General features: G+C 36.4%; 3 protein-coding genes across 5 annotated transcripts; 1 reads left to right on the top strand and 2 right to left on the bottom strand.

Annotated features, from left to right (window-relative positions):
- The first annotated feature begins 32 nt into the window (after positions 1-32).
- LOC109175917 (leucine-rich repeat extensin-like protein 3) lies at positions 33-1,595 on the top strand. Its single transcript, XM_019325296.1, has one exon. It carries the CDS (start codon positions 599-601, stop codon positions 1,103-1,105), a length of 507 nt encoding a protein of 168 aa, XP_019180841.1. The 5' UTR covers positions 33-598; the 3' UTR covers positions 1,106-1,595.
- On the bottom strand, positions 232-20,000 carry LOC109175916 (putative pentatricopeptide repeat-containing protein At5g52630). 3 transcript variants are annotated; one of them, XM_019325294.1, is made up of 3 exons: positions 14,693-17,270; positions 5,493-5,495; positions 232-245 (listed from the first exon to the last, which is right to left on the bottom strand). In XM_019325294.1, the coding sequence occupies exon 1, from the start codon at positions 16,533-16,535 to the stop codon at positions 14,703-14,705; it is 1,833 nt and encodes a 610-aa protein (XP_019180839.1). In that variant the 5' UTR covers positions 16,536-17,270; the 3' UTR covers positions 232-245; positions 5,493-5,495; positions 14,693-14,702. The 3 variants fall into 3 exon arrangements, with proteins under 3 accessions (XP_019180839.1, XP_019180838.1, XP_019180840.1); XM_019325293.1 differs by lacking the exons at positions 232-245; positions 5,493-5,495 and adding an exon at positions 19,843-20,000 and having other exon boundaries at positions 14,567-16,892; XM_019325295.1 differs by lacking the exons at positions 232-245; positions 5,493-5,495 and having other exon boundaries at positions 14,697-14,740; positions 14,773-17,271.
- On the bottom strand, positions 6,700-7,870 carry LOC109175918 (GATA transcription factor 16-like). Its single transcript, XM_019325297.1, has 3 exons — positions 7,533-7,870; positions 7,313-7,444; positions 6,700-7,227 (listed from the first exon to the last, which is right to left on the bottom strand). Exons 1-3 carry the CDS (start codon positions 7,551-7,553, stop codon positions 6,907-6,909), a joined length of 474 nt encoding a protein of 157 aa, XP_019180842.1. The 5' UTR covers positions 7,554-7,870; the 3' UTR covers positions 6,700-6,906.
- Positions 20,001-21,065: the final 1,065 nt, after the last annotated feature.

The following is a 21,065-nucleotide window of genomic DNA, read 5'->3' as shown; positions in this document are numbered from 1 at the left end:
TCCTATCATTTTTTTTTTTTTGGGTGTCAAGGGAAACTCGCAGCCAGTATATGCGAGATGCGAGTGTTTACTGAGTAAACCTTACCTTTTGTAGGTAAATTAATTTAGGTGCCCATATGCGATAGCTGATCGGTTTAACTCAAGAAAGTCAATGGGTCGCTCCTACTGGGAGTCGAATTTGGAACCTTATGGTTATCGAGGCAATAACTCAACTAACTTAGTTAGGGTTGTCTCCTCCGATCTGTCTTGTATACATCTTGTTGCAACAAGCTCTTGTAAATACTTTCTAGCGGAGTTTACCCAGTGCAAACATTTGAGATTAGATTAAAGTAAATGTGAACAATTTCTCTATAGTGAATTCCCTCTTTTCAACTTTTTTAAAAAATCTTTTGAAGGATTAGGCTTTTTCCACCTCCCTTTGTTCTCCTTTTGCCTATAATAAAACACCTTTCTTAACTCATCATAAAGAGATAGACATGTGATATGGCCTGCAGGCTTCAACACAAGTGACCCCTCTCTCTCTCTCTCTCTCTTTCTTGGAGTGACCATCAAATTAAAGTCCTCTTTTTTTCTTGCATTTTGGTAGAGAAATCAAGAAATGGAGATGAATCTGCCTTTCTTGATTTCTTCTGTGATGATGTTAGTGGCATTGGAACTGGATTGGCAGCCATTATCAATGGCTGCTGCAACAAACAACACTTGGGTTGGATCAAAGTACCAAATTGAATGCACATTGTGTTCATCCTGTGACAACCCATGCGACACCCCATCACCGCCGCCACCCGCCGCCGCCGCCAACTGCCCTCCACCACCATCTCCTCCTCACTCATCCAACACCTACTACTACTACTCCCCACCACCACCCTCAGGCGGCTACAGCTACTACCCCTACACTCCACCTAAGGGGGTGGCGGCGGGAGGCTACTTCCCTCCGCCGCCGTACAAAGCCTACCCTTCCGGCCCGGCGCCGCCACCTCCCAACCCTATAGTTCCCTACTTCCCATTCTACTTCCACAGCCCTCCACCACCCTCATCATACTCCCTCCAATTCAAGCCCTCTTTATCTCTCTTTATCATCCCATTTCTCCTCTTCTTTCTCATCTGATATATAGATGGAAGCTAAAATTCAAGAAAATGAAAATAAGTTGTCAGAATCACAGATCTACAGCCTTGCAGGGAAGAAGGAGCCTGGAACTCTTGAAATGCAGCTCTGATCTGAGCAAGAAGACAAGCTAATAAGCATGAAAGCTTTCTTCTGATCCTGACATGGAGTTAATGATTCCATGGAGTAATCTATCTGTAAACTTATGACAATTATTAGATTTCCTCTTTTTATTCTTTTTGACATTATTCATTAATCAATTTTGCTCATTTTACATACTGTTTCAGTCACTAATAAGCCTCTACAAGCTAGGTTCCATTTCCAATTTGTGAAGTTTATATATTCTAAGTTGTAAGAGTGGTATTTGATTATAAGTAATAAATAAGTTCGTCCCGTATTGTCTGAGATAGGAACACCCAAGTTAAGTATTATTTGTATCATGTGAAACGGTCTCACGCAAATTTTAATAATAATAAGTTTAATGTTTTTCTTTTGTATTCTAATGTACTACAAGAAAATATGTTAGATTATAAGTGTGGATTATTGGACTAAATTAAAAATTCTTGATTTTTACTAATGCATTAGGCCTATTCACTATAAGACTAGCTAGCTACATTTTATCATAGAGAAATGTTTAATTTGTTTGGGTTTTTATCTTCTTTTTGTTGACTCTTGTTGAAATTGAAAACATGCCCTCTAGACTAGCTTAGATGGTTAGTCGCCTGAGCTCGCTTCAGTCTCGCTACTAGTGAAAGGGTGAGAGTAGGAGGGTAAAGCTTTTTGTGCGCAATAGTGTACAGATTAGGATTTGATTGGAGGGATCTTTGGACCACTCGCGATTTACCAAAGACGATTTTATGGGTAGGGTCTTAAGGATTTAGGAAACCATGGGAGATGTCAAAATGGTATCCTATGCTAATTATTGAACCAAAGAACCAGTACAACATTTTAATGAAAGCTAATAAAAATCCCACCCACTGTCTTGAAAAGCATTGAAAGACCTTAGCTTACCCTCATGAATAGTGTCTCTCAAACAAGCTAAGAAAAATACAACTTTTATTAATCAATTATAGACCAAAAAGACGACTTTAAATGCCACCATAAAAGTGGTCTTTTTATCAAAAAATGCTTCCCCTCATAAGAATAAAATATTTTAAACAGGTATACAATCAGGGGAAAATAGTTGATTTTCTTTTAGTAAAGTCTTTGGATTTGGCTTTTGTAATTGAAGTAATAACCTACGAGCTCTCTCAAAGGCTTTTTTTCTTTTTTTTTTTGGAATAAGAGTCAAATAGGCCATCGAACTGCGCACGATAATTCAATTAGGTCACTGAACCTAAAAAAACAACAGTTGGGTCCCTAAACTAACCAATTTCAAACAATTCTTTCAATTTGAAGGTTTCTAACAGGTCAGCAGGTAATCCTTCCATATTAATTATTTAAAAAATTAAAAAATTAATTATTTAAATTAAAAAAAAAAAAAAGACTCCGGCCGGAGCCAAGTTTTTTTTTTCTTTTTATAATTTAAAAATAATTAATTTTTAAAATTTATTTTTTAAAAAATAATTAATTTAGGAGATGACATGTTAACTTGTTGGAAACCTTTAAATTGGATGAATTGTTTGAAATTTATTAGTTTAGGGACCCAATTGTTGTTTTTTTAAGTTCAGTGGCCTAATTGCATTATTGTGTGCAGTTCGATGACCTATTTAACCTTATTCATTCTTTTTTTAAGTGGCCGGATAGCTAAAAGACTCGATCGGCTTAAACTTTTTAAGGGTTTTCAAAAAATTTGTAGACCAATATGAGTATGATCTATTACGGTGCAGACATTCAATCTGCACATAAATTTAACAGTAGATGGAGTTAGAATTTGCAGTGAGTGAAAAAGATAAGGTTGTTGAGAACACAAATATATGTTCTGTCGTCCCATATGTCTATCATTACTTGATGACACACAGAAGAATCAACAAAAAAGTGGTAAAGTGGATCTTTTCATAGCTGGACGAATCCTATTCAAATATGGATTCCTTTATACTTTTACTTTGCCCTATCTAGCTAGGGCCTAAAGGATGCATGGACGTACTTGACTCAAGCATTTCTCTTTGCTTTATTTTCACAAACAACAAAGGATTGAAGGAACATTTTTTTTTTTTTTTTGAAACCAGGATAGAAGGAACATATATAACCGAACATTTCGGAACAACCGAGTTTGCCGGGCCGGGACAACTCTAGTTGAGCTGGTCGAGAGCAATTCCAATCGAGTTGGATGAGTAGTTGAGTTCGTTGATAATTATAAGGTTCCAAGTTCTACTCCCCGTGAGAGCTGCTTGTTGGATTTTCTTAATTTGAGTCGGTCAACTATAAGCAATTTAAGCTGGTTTACCTCTGCGTGGTCATTCGCTGGCTTGAGTCATAAGGCGTGACTTCACTAATAGTGCACATTCAGATAGTGGTTGCAGACTATCCCGTAAACCAAAGTTTAAAACAACATGTAAGTAAACGGCTAATGCAACTTATGAAAAAGTTGGAAGAATATAGAAAATTTTTACTTTTCGTGCCTTTTTGCCCTATAGGACTATTGTGTGAAAGTCTGAAAAATACACTTATATAAGTAAATATGCATTTTTAATTGTAAAAAATTATAAAATTATCACCACATAAGTATGAACTTTTTTACCATTTGATATATAATATATGTTCTCACACCATCTGTTCTCTCTCCCTCTCCCAACCCTAGATGAACCATGTATGAGAGACATTTTTGTGACTTGCAAAATGCTAATGGTAGATCTTTCATACTTGTTAAAACTTAAAAGTAAAAGTGCTATATGCGAAAAATAAAATTTCGAATAATGTATTTATGGGTAAGAATAATGTATATTATAGTGGATCTTGTGAAAAAAAATTGTGCGAAATGATGTCGTTTTTGGATGATAGGTCCACACAATAAGTATTGTTGCCATTTACTTAATTCCGGGCTAGAGATGGGCCAAATATCCAAATGAACTTAACCAATCCGACCCATACGAGTCAAGTAGCCCAGAAAGGCACTAGGACTTGGGAGAATGTAGACAAACAGAATATTAAAAAATGATAGACAAAAATGAATGTCTTTCAATTAGTCGTAAGAAAGTAGGAATTACGAGAATAATAAATTGAAAAATAAAATATATGGAGATGTAAGAAATATGAGAGAAACGTATTAATATATATATATATATAATAATAAAATAAATAAATAAAATTAAGTTCTCGTGCGGTGAGTAATGTGTGTGAGTTTTGTATTTAAGGTGCGTGAGTCTTATGCTTAAGGTGCATGAGTTTTGTGTTTAAGGTGCGTGTACTTAATGTGAGTACTTGTTGAAACTTAAGGTGCATGAGTTTTGTACTTAAGGTGCATGAGTCTTGTGCTTAAGGTCATGTGTGAGTCTTGTGCTTAAGGTCATGTGTGAGTCTTGTGCTTAAGGTGCGTGAGTTTTGTGCTCAATGTGAGCAGTTGTTGAAACTTAAGGTAGTCCGTGAGTTTTGTGCTTAATGTGAGTAGTTGTTGAAACTTAAGATAGTGCGTGAGTTTGTGTTCTTAATGTGTTTTGTTTGTGTGCTTAATGTGCGTGTTTTTTAATTATTTTCGAGTCTAATTTTATTGATTCTTAGATTAGTAGATATATAACAAACTACTCCTAGAAAAAAATATATCATTTCATGTTACTCATCACTATTTTCACTATTTTCTCCATCTACGGAGTTTGAAAACTCTCTCAACCTAATTCTCTTTTAAAAAAGGTGTTTTTTATTTTTATTTTTTATTTTTGTTAAAGTTCATTAATAATATAACTTGTGTGCTCAAATTATACACAATAAACCGTTGCATATCCTCGTGAAACATATGTTTCAATGCTCCAACCACTTTGACAAAAATTAAAAAAAAAAAAAAAAGATAAATGCTTTTAGAAAAACTATATGTTATTTTATTGCATCATTGTTATTTTTCATAAAGAAAGTTTCAAATTTTAGTCATATCTTAGTTAGAGTTAACATTTTATTGAATAAATACTACTAATAGTAAGTTAGAGCATATATATATATATATATATATATATATATATATATATATATATATATATATATTATGTTACACAAATTTTGATTTCTTATTTTCAGTTCACGCATCATTGTTGGTGCAATTTAGAAATTATTTCTTTGTATTAGTACAAATTCTACGCACCCTTGTTCATAGCTAGTAAAAATTCCATCTCCATCTTCAAAATTTTCAATATATATCTCAAAAGTTTCTATTTTTCTCATTATTAAAAATACCTTCACCTATTCCTTGTTTCCCACAAGATTTTGTAAATTGTTTATTAAATAAGTCAAATCTCTTACCAACATTCTTAAAAGAACAAGCAAGCACCAAATTAAACAACCTAGCTAAAATCCTAAATAAACTTTCAAAATTTTGTTTACCATAAAACAAGTCATCAAGCCATACCCAATCCAATGTTGCCGATTGGATTAAATATTAATTAAGCTTCACCAACATATAAAGTAAAAGCCTCACGAAATATTAGTGAAGAATACGAAAGAGAGAAAGAAAAACATTATTTTGAATTGCGTCATCATGTCTTCAATCATAAGCTGATGAAACTTTCACATACAATTATTTTGATTGTAATCATAATATATTATTAAATCAACACCTTTCAACATCATGCAACATACCACCTTTGTCTTTTTCCTTTCTCCTAAATTTACCATAAATTGCTTTACTATTTCCCCATTCAACTTGGAGGTAAAGAAGCAAAGTCTTACTCCTTGTCCTTTTCAAGGTTCAGACATGGTTCAATTCAATATTCTTTTTTTGGTAATTAAATTTTATCCCAAATTACCAATTGTATGTAGTCCAAAAGCAGCTCAATTGGTCACATTGATGAAATTTAAAAAGAATGATCAGAGATCGAGTCTCAACAGTCGTAATGTGGGAGTAACCAGCTTGAGTTATCATAGAGTTATCATAATTTACATCCTCCAAATGGTTTGTCAGGTCAGGGTGTGGGACCCTTGGAGTTGAGGATTCAACCTTTTGGAAAGAAATAGCTCATTAAATGAGCATTTAAAGTGGAGCTATCATATAGCAATGAATTATTGTAGATATTTTTGTTAGATAATAATGATTACTAAGTACAACATGAAAGCTACAATCTATCTCAAACATCAATTAAATAAGTATCTATGGCGCAATTATTTTAATTTTTTTTTTTTTTTGAAGTTTTACCCTCTTAGTAATTTTTTGTTTTCTTTTTGAAGTTTTACCCTCTCAGTTAAACTCATCGTACATAGTGTTTCTAATACTGTTTACCTCTTCTGGGAGTTCCCTTACCACCCAAAAATAAGATAATATAGGAAAGAGACAAAATAAATAAACAAGTATCTATTTCAAACTTCATCCAAACAAGTATATGTATTTACCCTAAACTTTGCCGTAGTTTTTTAAAATTTTGATATATTTTTTTTTTTGGCTAGTAACGTTTTATTTGTAATTTGTGATTAAAATGAGGCATGAAAGAGACAAAAAAACATCACAAGATTAGTCAATGAAAATGGGGACAAAAGTTAGCAATTTTCATTTTCAATAATAATAATAATATAAATAACATAGGAGAATACACGATTGAATCTCAACCCTACATTTGAAAGATCCTCCAATCTTGATCATCAACTTTGCTGTCTTCCCCCCTAATCACTCACCAAAACTAGTAGTAATTAAGACTACATTTTCCTTAATAAATCCTCCCTTAATTAATCTAAGCAAAAACAGAGCCACATGACAACGCCATCAACAGAAAAGCAGCTTTTTCTACTTCCCCCATCTTCCGCCGCGCCTGCTGCGATCTCGGTTTCTGCAACGCCACTTCCCGCCCGAACGGCAAGAATCTCCGGCCGCCGCCGCCGGAGCCGGGGGAAATCCCGCCGCTGCTACTGCCACTGTCGCTCGAGCTGCCGCTACTGTTCTTGTTGCTGCCGCCGCCGCCGGCCGATTTCTTTGATTTCTTGTCGTCTTTGTTGAGACCCAGAAGCGCTCTTCTCCTTTTCCGGCTCCGAATCCCGCAGGCATTGCATAGCGACTGCATTCACAGAACCCAAAACGAGAATCAGTTAAACAGAAGTCGAGAATTTACTGTAATGGCCGGAAGGGAAGCAGCGGCGAACCTTGGGGCCGGCGGGGCCGCCGCGCCAGAGAGGAGTCTTGGTGGTGCCACAATCAGCGCAAGTTTTGATCTGGGTATTCGTCTCCCTTTCCGGGGTCGGCGTTTGGCTACTCATATCCTCAGATTCCGATCCCTGCACCCATTACAATCAAAATCAGAGCTTGATCGGCTGATCAGATCATCACACAAAGATAAGCAGTGGGTAGACGACGATCACTTACCCTGTCACTTAGATCCACCATTTGAGCCCACTACCCAGAAGATCTGAACCAAAAAGGGCACAAATTTCAGCCCAGCTACTCTGATCACACTTGAAGCTTCAAAGATCACGGTGACCCACGATCCAAGAGAAGTACAGAAACTGAAATCGCACACAAGAAGAAGCAAGAACCAGATACTAAGACAGTAAAACGAGCTTAATGAAGGTGGGTAAAAGCAAAAATGGAGGGATTTTGAGAGGGAAGAGATTAAGAAATGAGGAGAAAACGGATAGGCGGAGAGAGAACCGACACGACTGCTAAAGAGAGTGGAGAAGAAAGAATTTATTCGGACGGGCGGTTTATAAGGGAGCGTGCGAAAACCCTAGCCGCGCGGGAGTGTGAAATGACGCTAATGCCCTTAAATTCCAATTCAGTTGTTTGGTCGGAGACCCGGAGAGGGTGCGAAAAGGCGTATATATATATATATATATATAACGGATTTTGGAAATTTGGGAACCAGATAAATATTAGGTTTTATTCTACACTTTTTTTTTGTGGTTCTTCATAAATTAGTTTCTTACTTAGTGCTCAAATGTACTGATAGTGTACATTGGGCATCCCCATTAGTGTTTTTGGCTGAAGATTTTGAAGCAAAATAGATGATGTAGAAGTGAGAGAAAAGATAAGTTACTTGCAGGAGATCCAAAGTTCTTAACTCCTGCAGTGGGCCTCACAGCATAATTAAAAAAATAAAAGAAGGCAATTGGTGCGCGTTAGGCGCACCAGCAGCGCCCAGTTGGCGCGTGTATTACACATTCCAACTGGACGCGTAGAGGGTGTAAAATCTTGTGCACAAATAAAATTATTGGAGATGCTCTTAAATCGGGAGTCTTTGATTGCTATAGTGAAGTAGAGTATAGATATATAAGTAATAAGTTAATCAGTCGATCACGAGACTCAAGATGGTTGGATATAATCGATTGTACTATTGAGTGTGATGTATGTAGTGAAGTGAGTAATAATGTAATGCCTCTTTGAGCAAGGTCAATTGAGTTATTTATAATATACATGAAGTCAACATATTCTAAGTTGGTCCAGTGTTGCGTCTTCATGCCTCTCTTTCTAATTGGTTCGTCCGCTCGATTAGTCGGTCAAGTTGCGCTTGAACTCAAGCCACGCTCTCCTCCTCTTTCACATGCAACTTTCTATTTTAGCCAAGTATGCCTACCTAGTGGTGCATGTTGAACTATTTGACTGATTGAGTATGTATAGTCCAACATGTAAAAATTAAGTAAAATGTCAATTTTATCTTTCCACTTAATATATACTATGTAATTGTTATTAGATGAAATTGTTAACACAACTAAAAATGGCATGCATCACTTCAAAATTAATATAACAATATAGTCACGTTAAAAATAAACCACTAAATATTAATGCACTACTCCTTAATAAGAATTAATGTTACTCTGAAACTATATGCTCTACTTCTTACTCCTTAATATACCAATCTAGCATTGATCCTTGGGGAATATTGATCTTTTTTCCTTTCCCATCCCCCAAAGCATATGGTTGAATATGTATATATTTCTCGACCGACTCATAAAGACAGAAACCTATAGTGTATGCATAGAATAAACTTCGCTTATGTGTAATAGCTCTCAAATCAAATAGGACAAATAATCTATACTAAGAAAACCTTGTACAAGGATTCAATCGAGAGAAATATGGAGAGATAATTAAATTGTACTAAGAATACTCCATGCGACGAGCTTGACCAAAAAGGTTAACTCGTAGCAATTCAAATACGAAAATTTTGCTCAACTCACTCAATCACCCCTTTTAGGGCAATTTACTATGTTATAATTATATAATAGGATTGAGAAAAACATATCGTTATTATGGGAAAAAAATGGAAATTGAAAAAGCAACTTTCTCACCGGTAGCATAAGAAAATAGGAAGATCCCACCAATAGAGGCAAAACATGGACAGGTTGTACCATAAATTAGTTTGTACTTTTGGTGCAAACATGTTGGCGGCTGGTCTCAACTCCCAACTCTCAATTCTCAACAATCAAGTCTGTACAAAATTAACTACAACTTAACTAGCAGCTGGGAATTGAGGATCTAAACCAAGAATATGGTGTGCTTGCCATATTGAAGTGCTATGTTGATATTGAACCAAAGAAAGAATCTTATAAACTTCTCTACATCTCTATCGTCAAGTCAACCACTTAGTTTGTGACCAGGTTGTTGTTTACAGTTGGTTATGAGGGCTTCTTAAATGCATGCATGCATGCCACTCCTCATGAGCAAACACTTAAGATTTAAAATCCTAAGGTCATCCTCATCCGCATTAGTGCATTTTGCAGAGTTTTTGAGAGTAACGTTGGTGATGTGCAGGAGAGAATGGGAGGTGAGAGAAAATTTGAGCTCCTTCGATAAGGGATGAGTTTTTTGTGGGTCTCACAGCACATGGAAAGAGAAGCTAGATTCGCATTGTTGCGCGTTTCGCGTACAATGGCGCCTAGCCGGGCGCGCCAAGCACTCTGATTTTTTTTTTGGGCGTCTAGTTTATGTGTTTTCCTTTTTTTTTTTTTTTTTTTTCTCTTTTTCATTCTTCTCTCTCCTAGATAGGACATAAAAAATCACTCCAAAAACCTTACTATTGAGGATGCCTTGTGAATGCTTAGGCTTAATTATTAGTATTTAATGCTTTGTATTATCATCACTACTTCGATTTAATGCTAAAAACAAAAGTTTAGACCTAAAAATTTGATGCATATAAAAGCTCGTGACATATTTTGGCGGCTTAGAGCAATTCTAGCCGTTCAAATTTTATGTCAAGATTTTTTGTGCAAGTAAGAGAGAAAGGGAGCATAAAAAGAGGGCGGTGGGGGGGGGGGGGGGGGGTGCTTTGGGCGCAACTATAGCTATAGATTCTGCATTGAAAATATATACATTCAGAAGTACAAACATTATTTTTAATCTTTAGGATAGGGTTGAAAACTTTGTGTAATGGGTTCGAATAAGAGAGTATTAACGATAATTGAATTTGTGATCTTCTAATACAAGAATCATTTTTATTTATTAGACCACCTGATTGATATATTAGAAACGGTGGTAAGGCCCGACGTGGTATCAGCTGTGGTTCGTCACGGCAGCTACAAGGTCAAGACGCCAAGAGGAAAGACGATAGATAGAGCGTGAAACTATGAGCACCTGCTCAAATATTTCCAATGATTTTGTTCTTGTAAGGTGGTATGTCCCCTTCAATGAAAGCAGTAAAAATTCACGATGGATTCATTTTCACTACTCGTAGGGAAGGGGTGGAGGTACCCATCGAGCCTCTCTGATTACCCTAAGGGGGGCACGAGGTCCGACCTCGTTCGCCGGAAGAGCCTAATGGCCCAAGTCCAGTGACTTGGAGTCGATGGGCTACCCTTAGGTTGGCACGAGGTCCGACCTCGCTCGCTGCCTGATGGAAGAGCCTAACGACGCAAGTCCGGTGACTTGGATTCGATGGGCTACCCTAAGGGGGGCACGAGGTCCGACCTCGCTCGCCGCCTGATGGAAGAGCCTAACGGCCCAAGTCCGATGACTTGGAGTCGATGGGCTACCCTAAGGAGGACATGAGGTCTCACGCGCCATCCGACGGAAGGGTTCTCGAGCCGAGGGGTACCCTTGACTGAGCAACCACGCCTACAAAAAAAAAAAAAATCAAATCACAAAGTTTGTCCATGGTAGGAGGTCTGAACTCCAAGTACAACCCAATCCTTGGTCTGGGGGCTGGGACTAAAGCTACGTCGAGCTCGAGTTGCCCAAGAGGAGGACGCGTCAAGGTGGCTATCTCATGAGCTCGCCCAAGACGATGATGCATTGAGGAGACTATCTCATGGGCTCACCCTAGACGAAGACGTAGCTAGGAGGCTATCTCATGGGCTCGCCCAAGACGAGGATGCATTAAGGAGTCTATCTCATGAGCTCGCCCAAGGCGAGGACGCATCAAGGAGGTCATCTCATGAGCTCGCCCATGACGATGACGCATCAAGGAGGTCATCTCATGAGCTCGCCCAAGACGAGGGCGCATCAAAGAGGTCATCTCATCATGAGCTCGCCCAAGACGAGCACGCATCAAGGAGGCCGTGTCATGGGCTCGCCCAAGACGATGACACATCTAGGAAAAATGCACGAAAGAAGTAAAGCGAGCTCATAAATCAGAAGTTTCATTCACGATACCAAAGAGTCCAAAATACATGGCGAAAACATAGGAACACTAATCTAAGCCTCTAGAGGGGAGCTCGGCTAAGGCTGCTCAGTCCTAGCTGGGTGCTAAATGAGGTCGGCCATATCACCAAGTAGGTGAATGTCCTCTAGGCGAGGATTGGAGGGGTATCCGTCACGTGCCTCCAAGGGGACATCACCAACATAAGGGGAGGCGTTTGCATGCAGGGATGCACGAAGATGGGTTGCAACAAGTAATTATTCTCGTAATTTTGAGTTAAATTTTGGTTCGGGACTACTCTCCTTCGCTAACGAAGACTCGCAACTCGGAGAGTGGGAGACTGATGATGGATATATTAGAAACGCGTTCGGAGCAGACAAACCCGGGAAGCTCGAGGCGATCCCGGTTGGAGACAACCTCGGCTCGAGGTCGACCTTGGCGGGAGGCGACCTCAACTCGGGGTGCCCTCGACCTTGCGTGCTACGCGCGTGGACTCGGTCAAGGGGCGATCCAACTGCCCACCCTATTCTCATGGGGCGGTTGGGAGGAAGTTAGTAAAAAATGTCTCATTCTTGTCTTGTTTAGGACATCTAATCTCTTGTCTAGTTATTACAACTACTTGTAATCTTCCTACAAATACGATATCAATACAAGAATTTGTCTCCACGACATATATTCATTGTCTTTTCCCATTTTACTATTTATTCTTTATTATTAGGTTTAGTAATTCGAGCTATCCGGGTTAATTAAATTGATTTATGCATATGCATGTTTCCTTGAATTTTTTAAAGCTGTTATAATTATACTATAGCATCATATAATACTACTCGTATACTTTTTGAAACAATTTTAAAGTTGAGGATTAAAATTGGAAATGGTTAAACACTCAATTACTAGAAGTTAAAATTTCACGTTTTAAAATGATTAGCGTGAAAATTGAAGTGGTCATCAGTCAATGAGTGACTGTTGTCGTAGGGTAATTAATAAAGACTTTGGTTCTGAATCCACGTGCGAGACCTCTGCTGTCAAAATTTAAATAGCTTTATGTACATACATAAGTTAATTAATGAACTTTTAAGATTATAATAATATGCTTATGGTCAAAGAATCTCTTTGAACAATTTGTGTTCTTTCCATGCATGTAGTATATATAGGCAATTCCAATTGAATTAATTAAACAGATAATTTGATAATCATTAAATTTAAAATTTTATTTTATGCGGAAGCTACTTATTAATTTTCTTGATTTAATCCAATCATATACTAGCTAATTTACCTCTTTGTAATTCTTAGTAGGTTTGATCAAAGTGAGACAAATTTGGTAAAATTGAGAAAGTTATGATTAAAATGTGACTAAAATTATTTTTTTAAAAAAATTAAAATAGAGGAAGATTGCAAAATTTGCAAATTTGATGCTATTAGCATTGTGGGGCTCGAGCGCAAGAATGCAGAGAAAATATTGTTGATTTACAAATATGATGACATAATAGTATGCCTGACTTTTGAAAATGAGAGAATATTTCATTTTGCTATATATATTTAATTTTTAAAGATGGAAATTATAAAGTTATAAAGTACAATAAGAACAACAAATAGAATATTTAGTTTAAGATTTGAAAATAACATAATGTTTTGTCATGAATTGGATGACTGTATAAACATGCAAATCACTTTGTCATGTTGTCAAACCCTAGCTAGAACAGTCAAGATCTTCTCATTTGTGAATGCATGGCACTCAATTATCCAAGTAGCTCAATCTTAACCATACCAAATAGATTATCTCTTTTTTAAGGTTATCTCTTATCTTCAACCTCCCTAATTAATCACCTTGAATTGTATAATGTTCTTAAATAACATGTTACACTTTACAATATTGTATATACAAATGTTATTATTATTTTTGAGTGATGAGAAAACTTGCAATTACGATTCAAGGGTGTGTTTATTGTCTCGTTCATGTGTAATTTAAAATATTATGATTTTAAAATAGAAATCATTGTACATTCAGTCGATTATATACAATTCATAAAAATTATAAATATACTACTCACTACAAGAAAATAATAAAATACATACAGATTTAGCAACTGACTAAATTTTCTTTTAAATTAGTGGTGTGTTAACTAATTAATGGGCGCCCAATATAATGAATGAAAGTCACATAGGAAATATATATGGGAGGGAAAATTCAAGAGAGTAAAGAACATTTTCCTTTTACAAAAGTCAAACATTCGACCTTGCATTACATTAGTAATATGCTTTCTTCAATCTTTTTTTTTTTTTTCAGAAAATGAAGAATTTTTCCAGTTAATAAACACGATTATCGATGTGTAATATATGATACCTAAGCTATATTTTTAACAAAATTTTCTAGGTCTATATGTGAAGACACCCTAGTGGAATAGATCAATTGTGGGCTGCAATAATATTTGAACATTTTGTAGGAGAAAGATATTATATATATTAGTGATGAATAGATGTGATTGATACAGTGAAGAGACAAAATATTTGGCAGATTACAGATAGTATTGTGGTGACAGCAGAATGAAAAAGATGAGTCTTAAAGAAATTTTGTTGGTTTATTGCAAGGAAATAAAAGAGGGTTTGGACCACTTTCTTGACATTACAACTCATCACATGCATAGCATGCCTCAACTTTTTGCTTTATTTTGTGCCATCGGAACTCAAGGATTTATCACCAACCACCTTTTGTTTTTTAATGTTATACTAGGACTAGGAAAACAACACTACATATTACATAAATTTAGGTTAAAATAGCATAATAATATTATTTATTATCCGTAAATATAATCTTCACCGCAAGTAAAAAAACACATAATAATGATTATTCTATATAATGAAGAGCAACGTTGAAAAAATCGCTAAGCGCCCTCTAGACACGATTTTTGCAACACTGTTGAAGAGACAAAATATAATCTATACATATGCTTTATACAATTCTATAGTCACCAATAGTCGCCACACGTGCATTTGCCATTCTCAAATCGATGAAATCGATTATTATCTCTCACAATGATTATTCTTCTTGTGCACTTGGACATAAACTTTATAGCATTGTGACAATCGCCACAAACACGCAAGTTTTTCATAACTCTAATTGGCCTTTCGGGTGGAAATGTGATGAGTGCAAAAGCAATGGCTATTCTTTCACTGTGATACCTGATCGCCTCGCCCCTCTCTTGGTCACCCACTTGTTGCAACACAAAATTTGTATCTGCAACATAACCAGCTCTCTCCATTTCATCCCCTAATTCGTCCAACTTTTGGTAAATCTCCTTATATTTCGCATGGTGCCTATCACCAGTAGCAAATGTGTGCACCTTGTTCCCCTCTTCGACCCAACTCAACCCTGTTTCCTTTCTCACCCCTTGTTCCCTCAGCATCTTCCTAGCTTTGGCTGCATCTTCATATCTACCGGCAGCTGCAAAAGTATTGGATAATAGCACATGTAGGCCTGGGCTCACGGGACCTAACTCAAAAACCCTATCAGCCACATAAGCTGCCAATTCAATGTTGCGATGAATGCGACAGCCAGTCAATAATGCTCCCCAAACAGATTCTGTAGGTTGCATAGGCATTTCTTCAACAACTTTTAAAGCCTCTTGTAACTTTCCAGCTCGGCCAAGGCAATCCACGAACGAAGCATAATGTTGATCGCCTGGCTCAATCCCATAATCTTTCATCAATCCAAAATAGTGTTTCCCTTCTTGATCTAGCCCTGCATGGCTACAAGCATAGAGCACGCACAAAAATGTAATAAAATTTGGCTTCAGCCCAGCTCTTTCAATCTGTGTGAACAAGTCAAAAACCTTCTTGGTGTGCCCGTGTTGAGCACAGGCTATAGACATTGCATTCCACATACCCAAATTCTTGACCGGCACCTCTTCAAAAACTTGATAAGCACCTTCTACAAGTCCACACTTAGAGTACAAAGATATTAACGAGCTTCCCACAAAACTCGATGAATCATAGCTTGTTTTCAAGCACAACCCATGTATCTGCTTCCCTAACTCAAGCAGAGTGGAACTACCACATACTCGAATCACACTTGAATATGTGAAATCATTGACATCCAAATCTTCCGCTAACGCTTCCTTGAAAAGCCTTAAAGCCTCATCATCCTCGCCTATCAGAGCATACCCACATATCATCCCACTCCAAGAAACCACATTCCTCTCAGGCATTTCATCGAACACCTTCCGAGCTATATCTATCTTCCCGCACTTAGCATACATGTCCACCAGAGAACTCCCAACAAACACATCCGAATCAAACCCTGACTTTATAGAAAAGCAATGTACCATTCCCCCGATATGATAATCTGAAAGCATGGCGGAAGATTTCGTAGCACACGGGAAAGTATGATCGTCGGGTCTGACACCAGAACGTATCATTTCGCGAAAATACTGAAGAGCTAAGCACGGGGACTCATTATGGGCCAGCGAAGAGATAACGGAGCTCCATGTGGTGGGTGACTTGACCGGCGCTTTGCCAAAGACGATCGTAGACTCAACTGGGCACTGGAGCTTGGAGTAGAAGTTAATGAGGTGGTGGCAGACGAGCGGAACTGCATTGATTCCAGACTTGATGATGTGGGCATGCAAGGCCAGGCCTTTAGGAAGGTGCCTCGAGCGGGTTTGGGAGAGGAGGAGAGTGCACGTGGTTCTATAGTTCTGCTCGAAGCTGTGATCGATTAGAGGGTTTTGGGGTTCTGAGAAGCGTATGCAAGGTAATGGTTGAGGCGGCTTGAGAGACTCTTGTAGAAGTGGTTGGCTCATTGGAAGTCTCAGAGAGCGAGTTCCTTCATTGGCATGAGCTGAATGAATGAATGCAGTGTTCGATGGCCGAGCGGCCTGTCGCCGGAGGTAAATTTGTCAACTCCACCAGTCAAACCCTCAAATTTTGTAATATACTCCATAAAAGTGTTTATATCAAGAATTTGATAGTGAAAATAGAAGTTGAGAGTAAATATTAAAATAATGAGACTATATAGTTTTGTTTTTTTTTTTACTATTCCATTCTTCTATCAATAAAATCACGACACACGACCGGAGTCTTAAAACCTTGATTTTTCTCCCCAAAAAAATGCCTCCTTCTCCACACAAGAGCAATAAGATATCTGTTGGTCAATAATGCTGCAGATTAGGTTCAAACAAGGTATCAAAATACTGCATCCTCTCCCACTTTCTCTTGAAAAATAATAGAATCATGTAAAAATGAAAACTGCATATATTGAACTAAAAGAACTCTTCAATGGTGTATCTTAAATTGTTAGTTTTGTTTAAACTACTTACTGAATGCTTTTTAAACTATCTTTTTGCAAGGATTTTTAGCTAATTATACTGCAAAAGGTGGATAGAAGACATCTGGTATTGCTTTATAGTTAGAAATTTAAGTGTGTTTAGGTAGTAGGCATCTAATTTTGTAATTGTACTAAAGGATTATTGTTCACAAGTCTATGAAGTTAGTAATACAATTATGCTATTATTCGTAAGTAGTTTACTTAATTCAGATAATGTATAAATAACTTTAGCTACAAAATCAACAAACCTTTACTGTACAAGGTATAGGTTTACAAACCACAAATAATCATAGGTTCTGCCTTAACAAATTAAAAAACAATAAGAGGATGCAATAAAGTTAGTGGGATACAAAGGGCATGACACTCATGCCTCTCAAAGTATCCATACTAAAAAAGCAGACAAATAATCTAGTTTTTTTTTTTTTAAATCATATACTCTACAATTTTTTTATTGTATTTGAAAAATAATTAGGAAGCATCTGCAGTTGATGAAGTAAACCGCCACTGCAGCTAAAGGGATTGCTAAAGAAGGAGAAAGGATCATACTAACTCTATCCAGAGATCTCTAATGGACTTCATAAAGAATGAAAAAAATAATTGGCACTATTATTTATTTGCACTATATATTTTGTATGTTAATCAATTGGCACTATTATTTATTAGCCATTGTAATATATGATATTTTTATCCGACTTACAGTTACAATAACAAAATATTGTGTGCATTCAAAAATCTTACATATTTAGGTTACTCATTGAAGATTTACTTCTAACTATATGCACACTCTAACATAATACAAGAAGTATGAAAACCATGCAAATAAGAAAAAGTGACAAGTTCTAATTACAAAAAAAAACAAATATATATAGTACATATTCTATAATTAATGCAACACAATTACATTTAAAAAATGAAAACAAATTAACTTAAAACCTGTATATTCAAAGCGGATAATACATAAACATGAAAAATTAACTTATCTTTTAGTAGATCCCTTCGTCTTTGCCGGTCGGTTAGTTCTAACCTAAGACCAGAGACAACACATCTGTTAATATGATAATATCACAAGGCAGATCCCGTAAAAGTAGTTCGTTGCTTAGCGAACGGCGAAGTGCTTTCCACCGTGCGACGCTCGCAAAATAACCAACAAAATAGCCAAGCAGAGAAATGAATTCTCAGACTTGCCTAGAGAGAAGACGAAGGAGATCAGATCAGAGGTGGAAGATGAAGAGTCGGCTCTCAGCCGATTAGGGTTTGGGGGAGGGGTATTTATATTCAGTTTAATGGGTTATAAGATATGGGCTAGCCCATATATTAATATGCACATTTTGGGCCATAAATAATAGTCTGACCTATATATATATATATATATATATATATATATATATATATATATATATATATATGTGTGTGTGTGTGTGTGTGTGTGTGTGTGTGTGTCAACCATATTTTATATATGATGGCCCTCTCCCCACTTGTTCATTTCAGTTGACATTTTGTCCTAATCTTGTACAACAACATTATCATCGTTTGTCTAATCTCCTAATTAATTCATTCTAAATACTTCCAACACTTCACTTCCTACTTTAGGGCAGCTTCAACAATGATTTTTTTTTCACCATTTTTTGACGCAAATTTGATGAGGTGAAAAAAAAAAAAACGAATCCCGTACAAGACGACAAGTTTTTCACAGTTTTCTATGACCAAAAAAATAATACTCAGTAATAACAACAATAATAACTTTGTAGTCATAACTTGTACTCCTAGCAGGTGCTTGGTTCTCATTTGCCCGCTAGGTGCATAACTTGTGCTCCTAGCGAGTGCTTGCATGTTTGGTTCTCATTCGCCCGCTAGGAGCATACATGAAACTAACAATTTTTTTTGTCTTCTTTTTTTGGTATTTGTTTTCATGTTTTCCCTTTCTTTTTTTTTTAAAAATTGGCCTGACAAAATGGTCTCTGAATTTACTACTATGATTGCTCTACTCCACCCAAAAAAAAAAAAAAAAAACAAAAAAAAAAATGAAAAAAAAAATGGTTGTCAATAAAGTATCACTTATAGGCTCCAATATAGCGTCTTTTATGCATTAAAAAAGCTACTGTTTCCCTTATGTCTCAATCTTTATGGATTCTTAATTTTTTTTAATATATCTTTCATGATAATTATATTAAATTATGCAAAGTAATTATATATATAAAAAAAAAAAAAAGCCTATCATCTTCTTTTTATATTGTTTAATAACTTATGCAGGTAAAAACTTTATGGCGCATTCATAGCAATGCATTGGCAGCATCACCAGAAAAGTAATACCAGTAATAGAAATAGAACTATTGATCAAGAGGCAAAAGCTATCCCAAGGATAGGAAACTATGTGAAAGTAATGCTTCCTTATTCAAAAGCATTTTATCTTCAAAACTCATTTCAAAAACATTTGTGTATCCTTTTCTAATTATTTAAAAGTTTCTGGAAATTCAAGAAAAATGAAATCAATTACCCAATGCCCAGGTTTCAAAAGTAACCACTCAATCTATGGCTAGTAAACCCACTATCTTTATTGTTTTGGCCTAAAATCCTAAATTTCATATACAGTAGTCTACAGATCACAATGACACAAAATATGCACCAGAAATAAATCAAAGACAGCAAAGAAATATGTAAAGCAAAGAAGTGAGAACAGCGAAATTAAGGAGAGCAAAGAAAAATGGTGTAGAATACTAGTAAAAGAAGTGAGAACAACGAAATAAGTTAAGCAAAGAAATCAAAGGGACCAAAGAACTAATTACTTGGACGGCTGGACTCCTAGAGTAGTGGCAGACGACCATCGATGACCGGAGACAGACACAGGACGAGCGACGAGAAGCCGGAGCAAGACAGCAAACGGCAGGAGTGCGGACGGCGAGGGCTCACGGCTGGGAGAATAAGAACTGCTAGGGTTAAGCATAAAGCACTTAAGTCGTTTTTTAGTTTTGAAATTTATTTATTAATTAATAATATACATATTATATATTATATATTATATGTTATAGGGAAATTGCATATTTAGTCCATGAGTTATAATCAAGTTCCGACTCAGTCCTAAGTTATGGCAGTATTCGAGTTTAGTTCCTCATTTATGAGCAAAGTGGCGAGTTTAGTCCCTAGTGTTAATATTCTGTGTGCATCTGACGGAAAACTTAAAAATAATTTAATAATAGAGAGGTAAAATAAGAATTTCAAATTATAATTCCCTTATTATGTTGAAATCTATTGCGCAACAGTCATTATTTTCTTCTTATATCTACAATCGAATGTCTTTTTCTTCCCCCAAGCTCTGAAGTCTCAAATTCATCCACTTCCAAGCTGCGAAATTCATGGACATGTTGTTTTTCTATTTTATATGTTTAAATAAATAATCAATATTCTTTGTTTTATACTTTTATATCAATAAAAAAATAACTTGGAGGATATTGGTTATCAAGAAAAAAGTAATCAATATTCTTCATGAAATTATGAAACATCTCTCCCAAGTTATTTTTTTCTTACTCATAAATACGGAGAATATTGATTATTTATTTTAAAAACATACTAAATAGAGAAACAACTTCCTTATGAATTTCGCAGCTTGGAAGTTGACAAATTGAGATTTCAGAGCTTGAGGAAGAAAAAGACATTCGATTGTAGGTATAAGAAGAAAAAAATGATTGTTGCGCAATGGGTTTCAACATTTAGAAGGGAATTATAATTTGAAATTCATATTTTATCCCTCTATTATTAAATTGTTTTTAAGTTTTCCGTTAGCTGCAAACGGAATATTAACGCTAAGGACTAAACTCGCCACTTTGCTCATAACTAAGGGACTAAACTCGGATACGGGCATAACTTAGAGACTGAGTCAGAATTTGGAATGCCTTCACCGTCCCCGTCCCCGCGCGGGGATTGAGAAATTCCCCCATCCCCGCCCCCGTTCCCCGAAATAAATCTCCGAACCCACCCCCATCGGGGTGGGGATCGATTTTCCCTGTCTGGG

The sequence above is a fragment of the Ipomoea nil genome, unplaced genomic scaffold (genome assembly GCF_001879475.1).
Source record: "Ipomoea nil cultivar Tokyo-kokei standard unplaced genomic scaffold, Asagao_1.1 scaffold0688, whole genome shotgun sequence".
In the NCBI taxonomy this organism is placed as follows: Eukaryota; Viridiplantae; Streptophyta; class Magnoliopsida; order Solanales; family Convolvulaceae; genus Ipomoea; species Ipomoea nil.
This window is presented reverse-complemented; position numbering and strand designations above follow the sequence as displayed.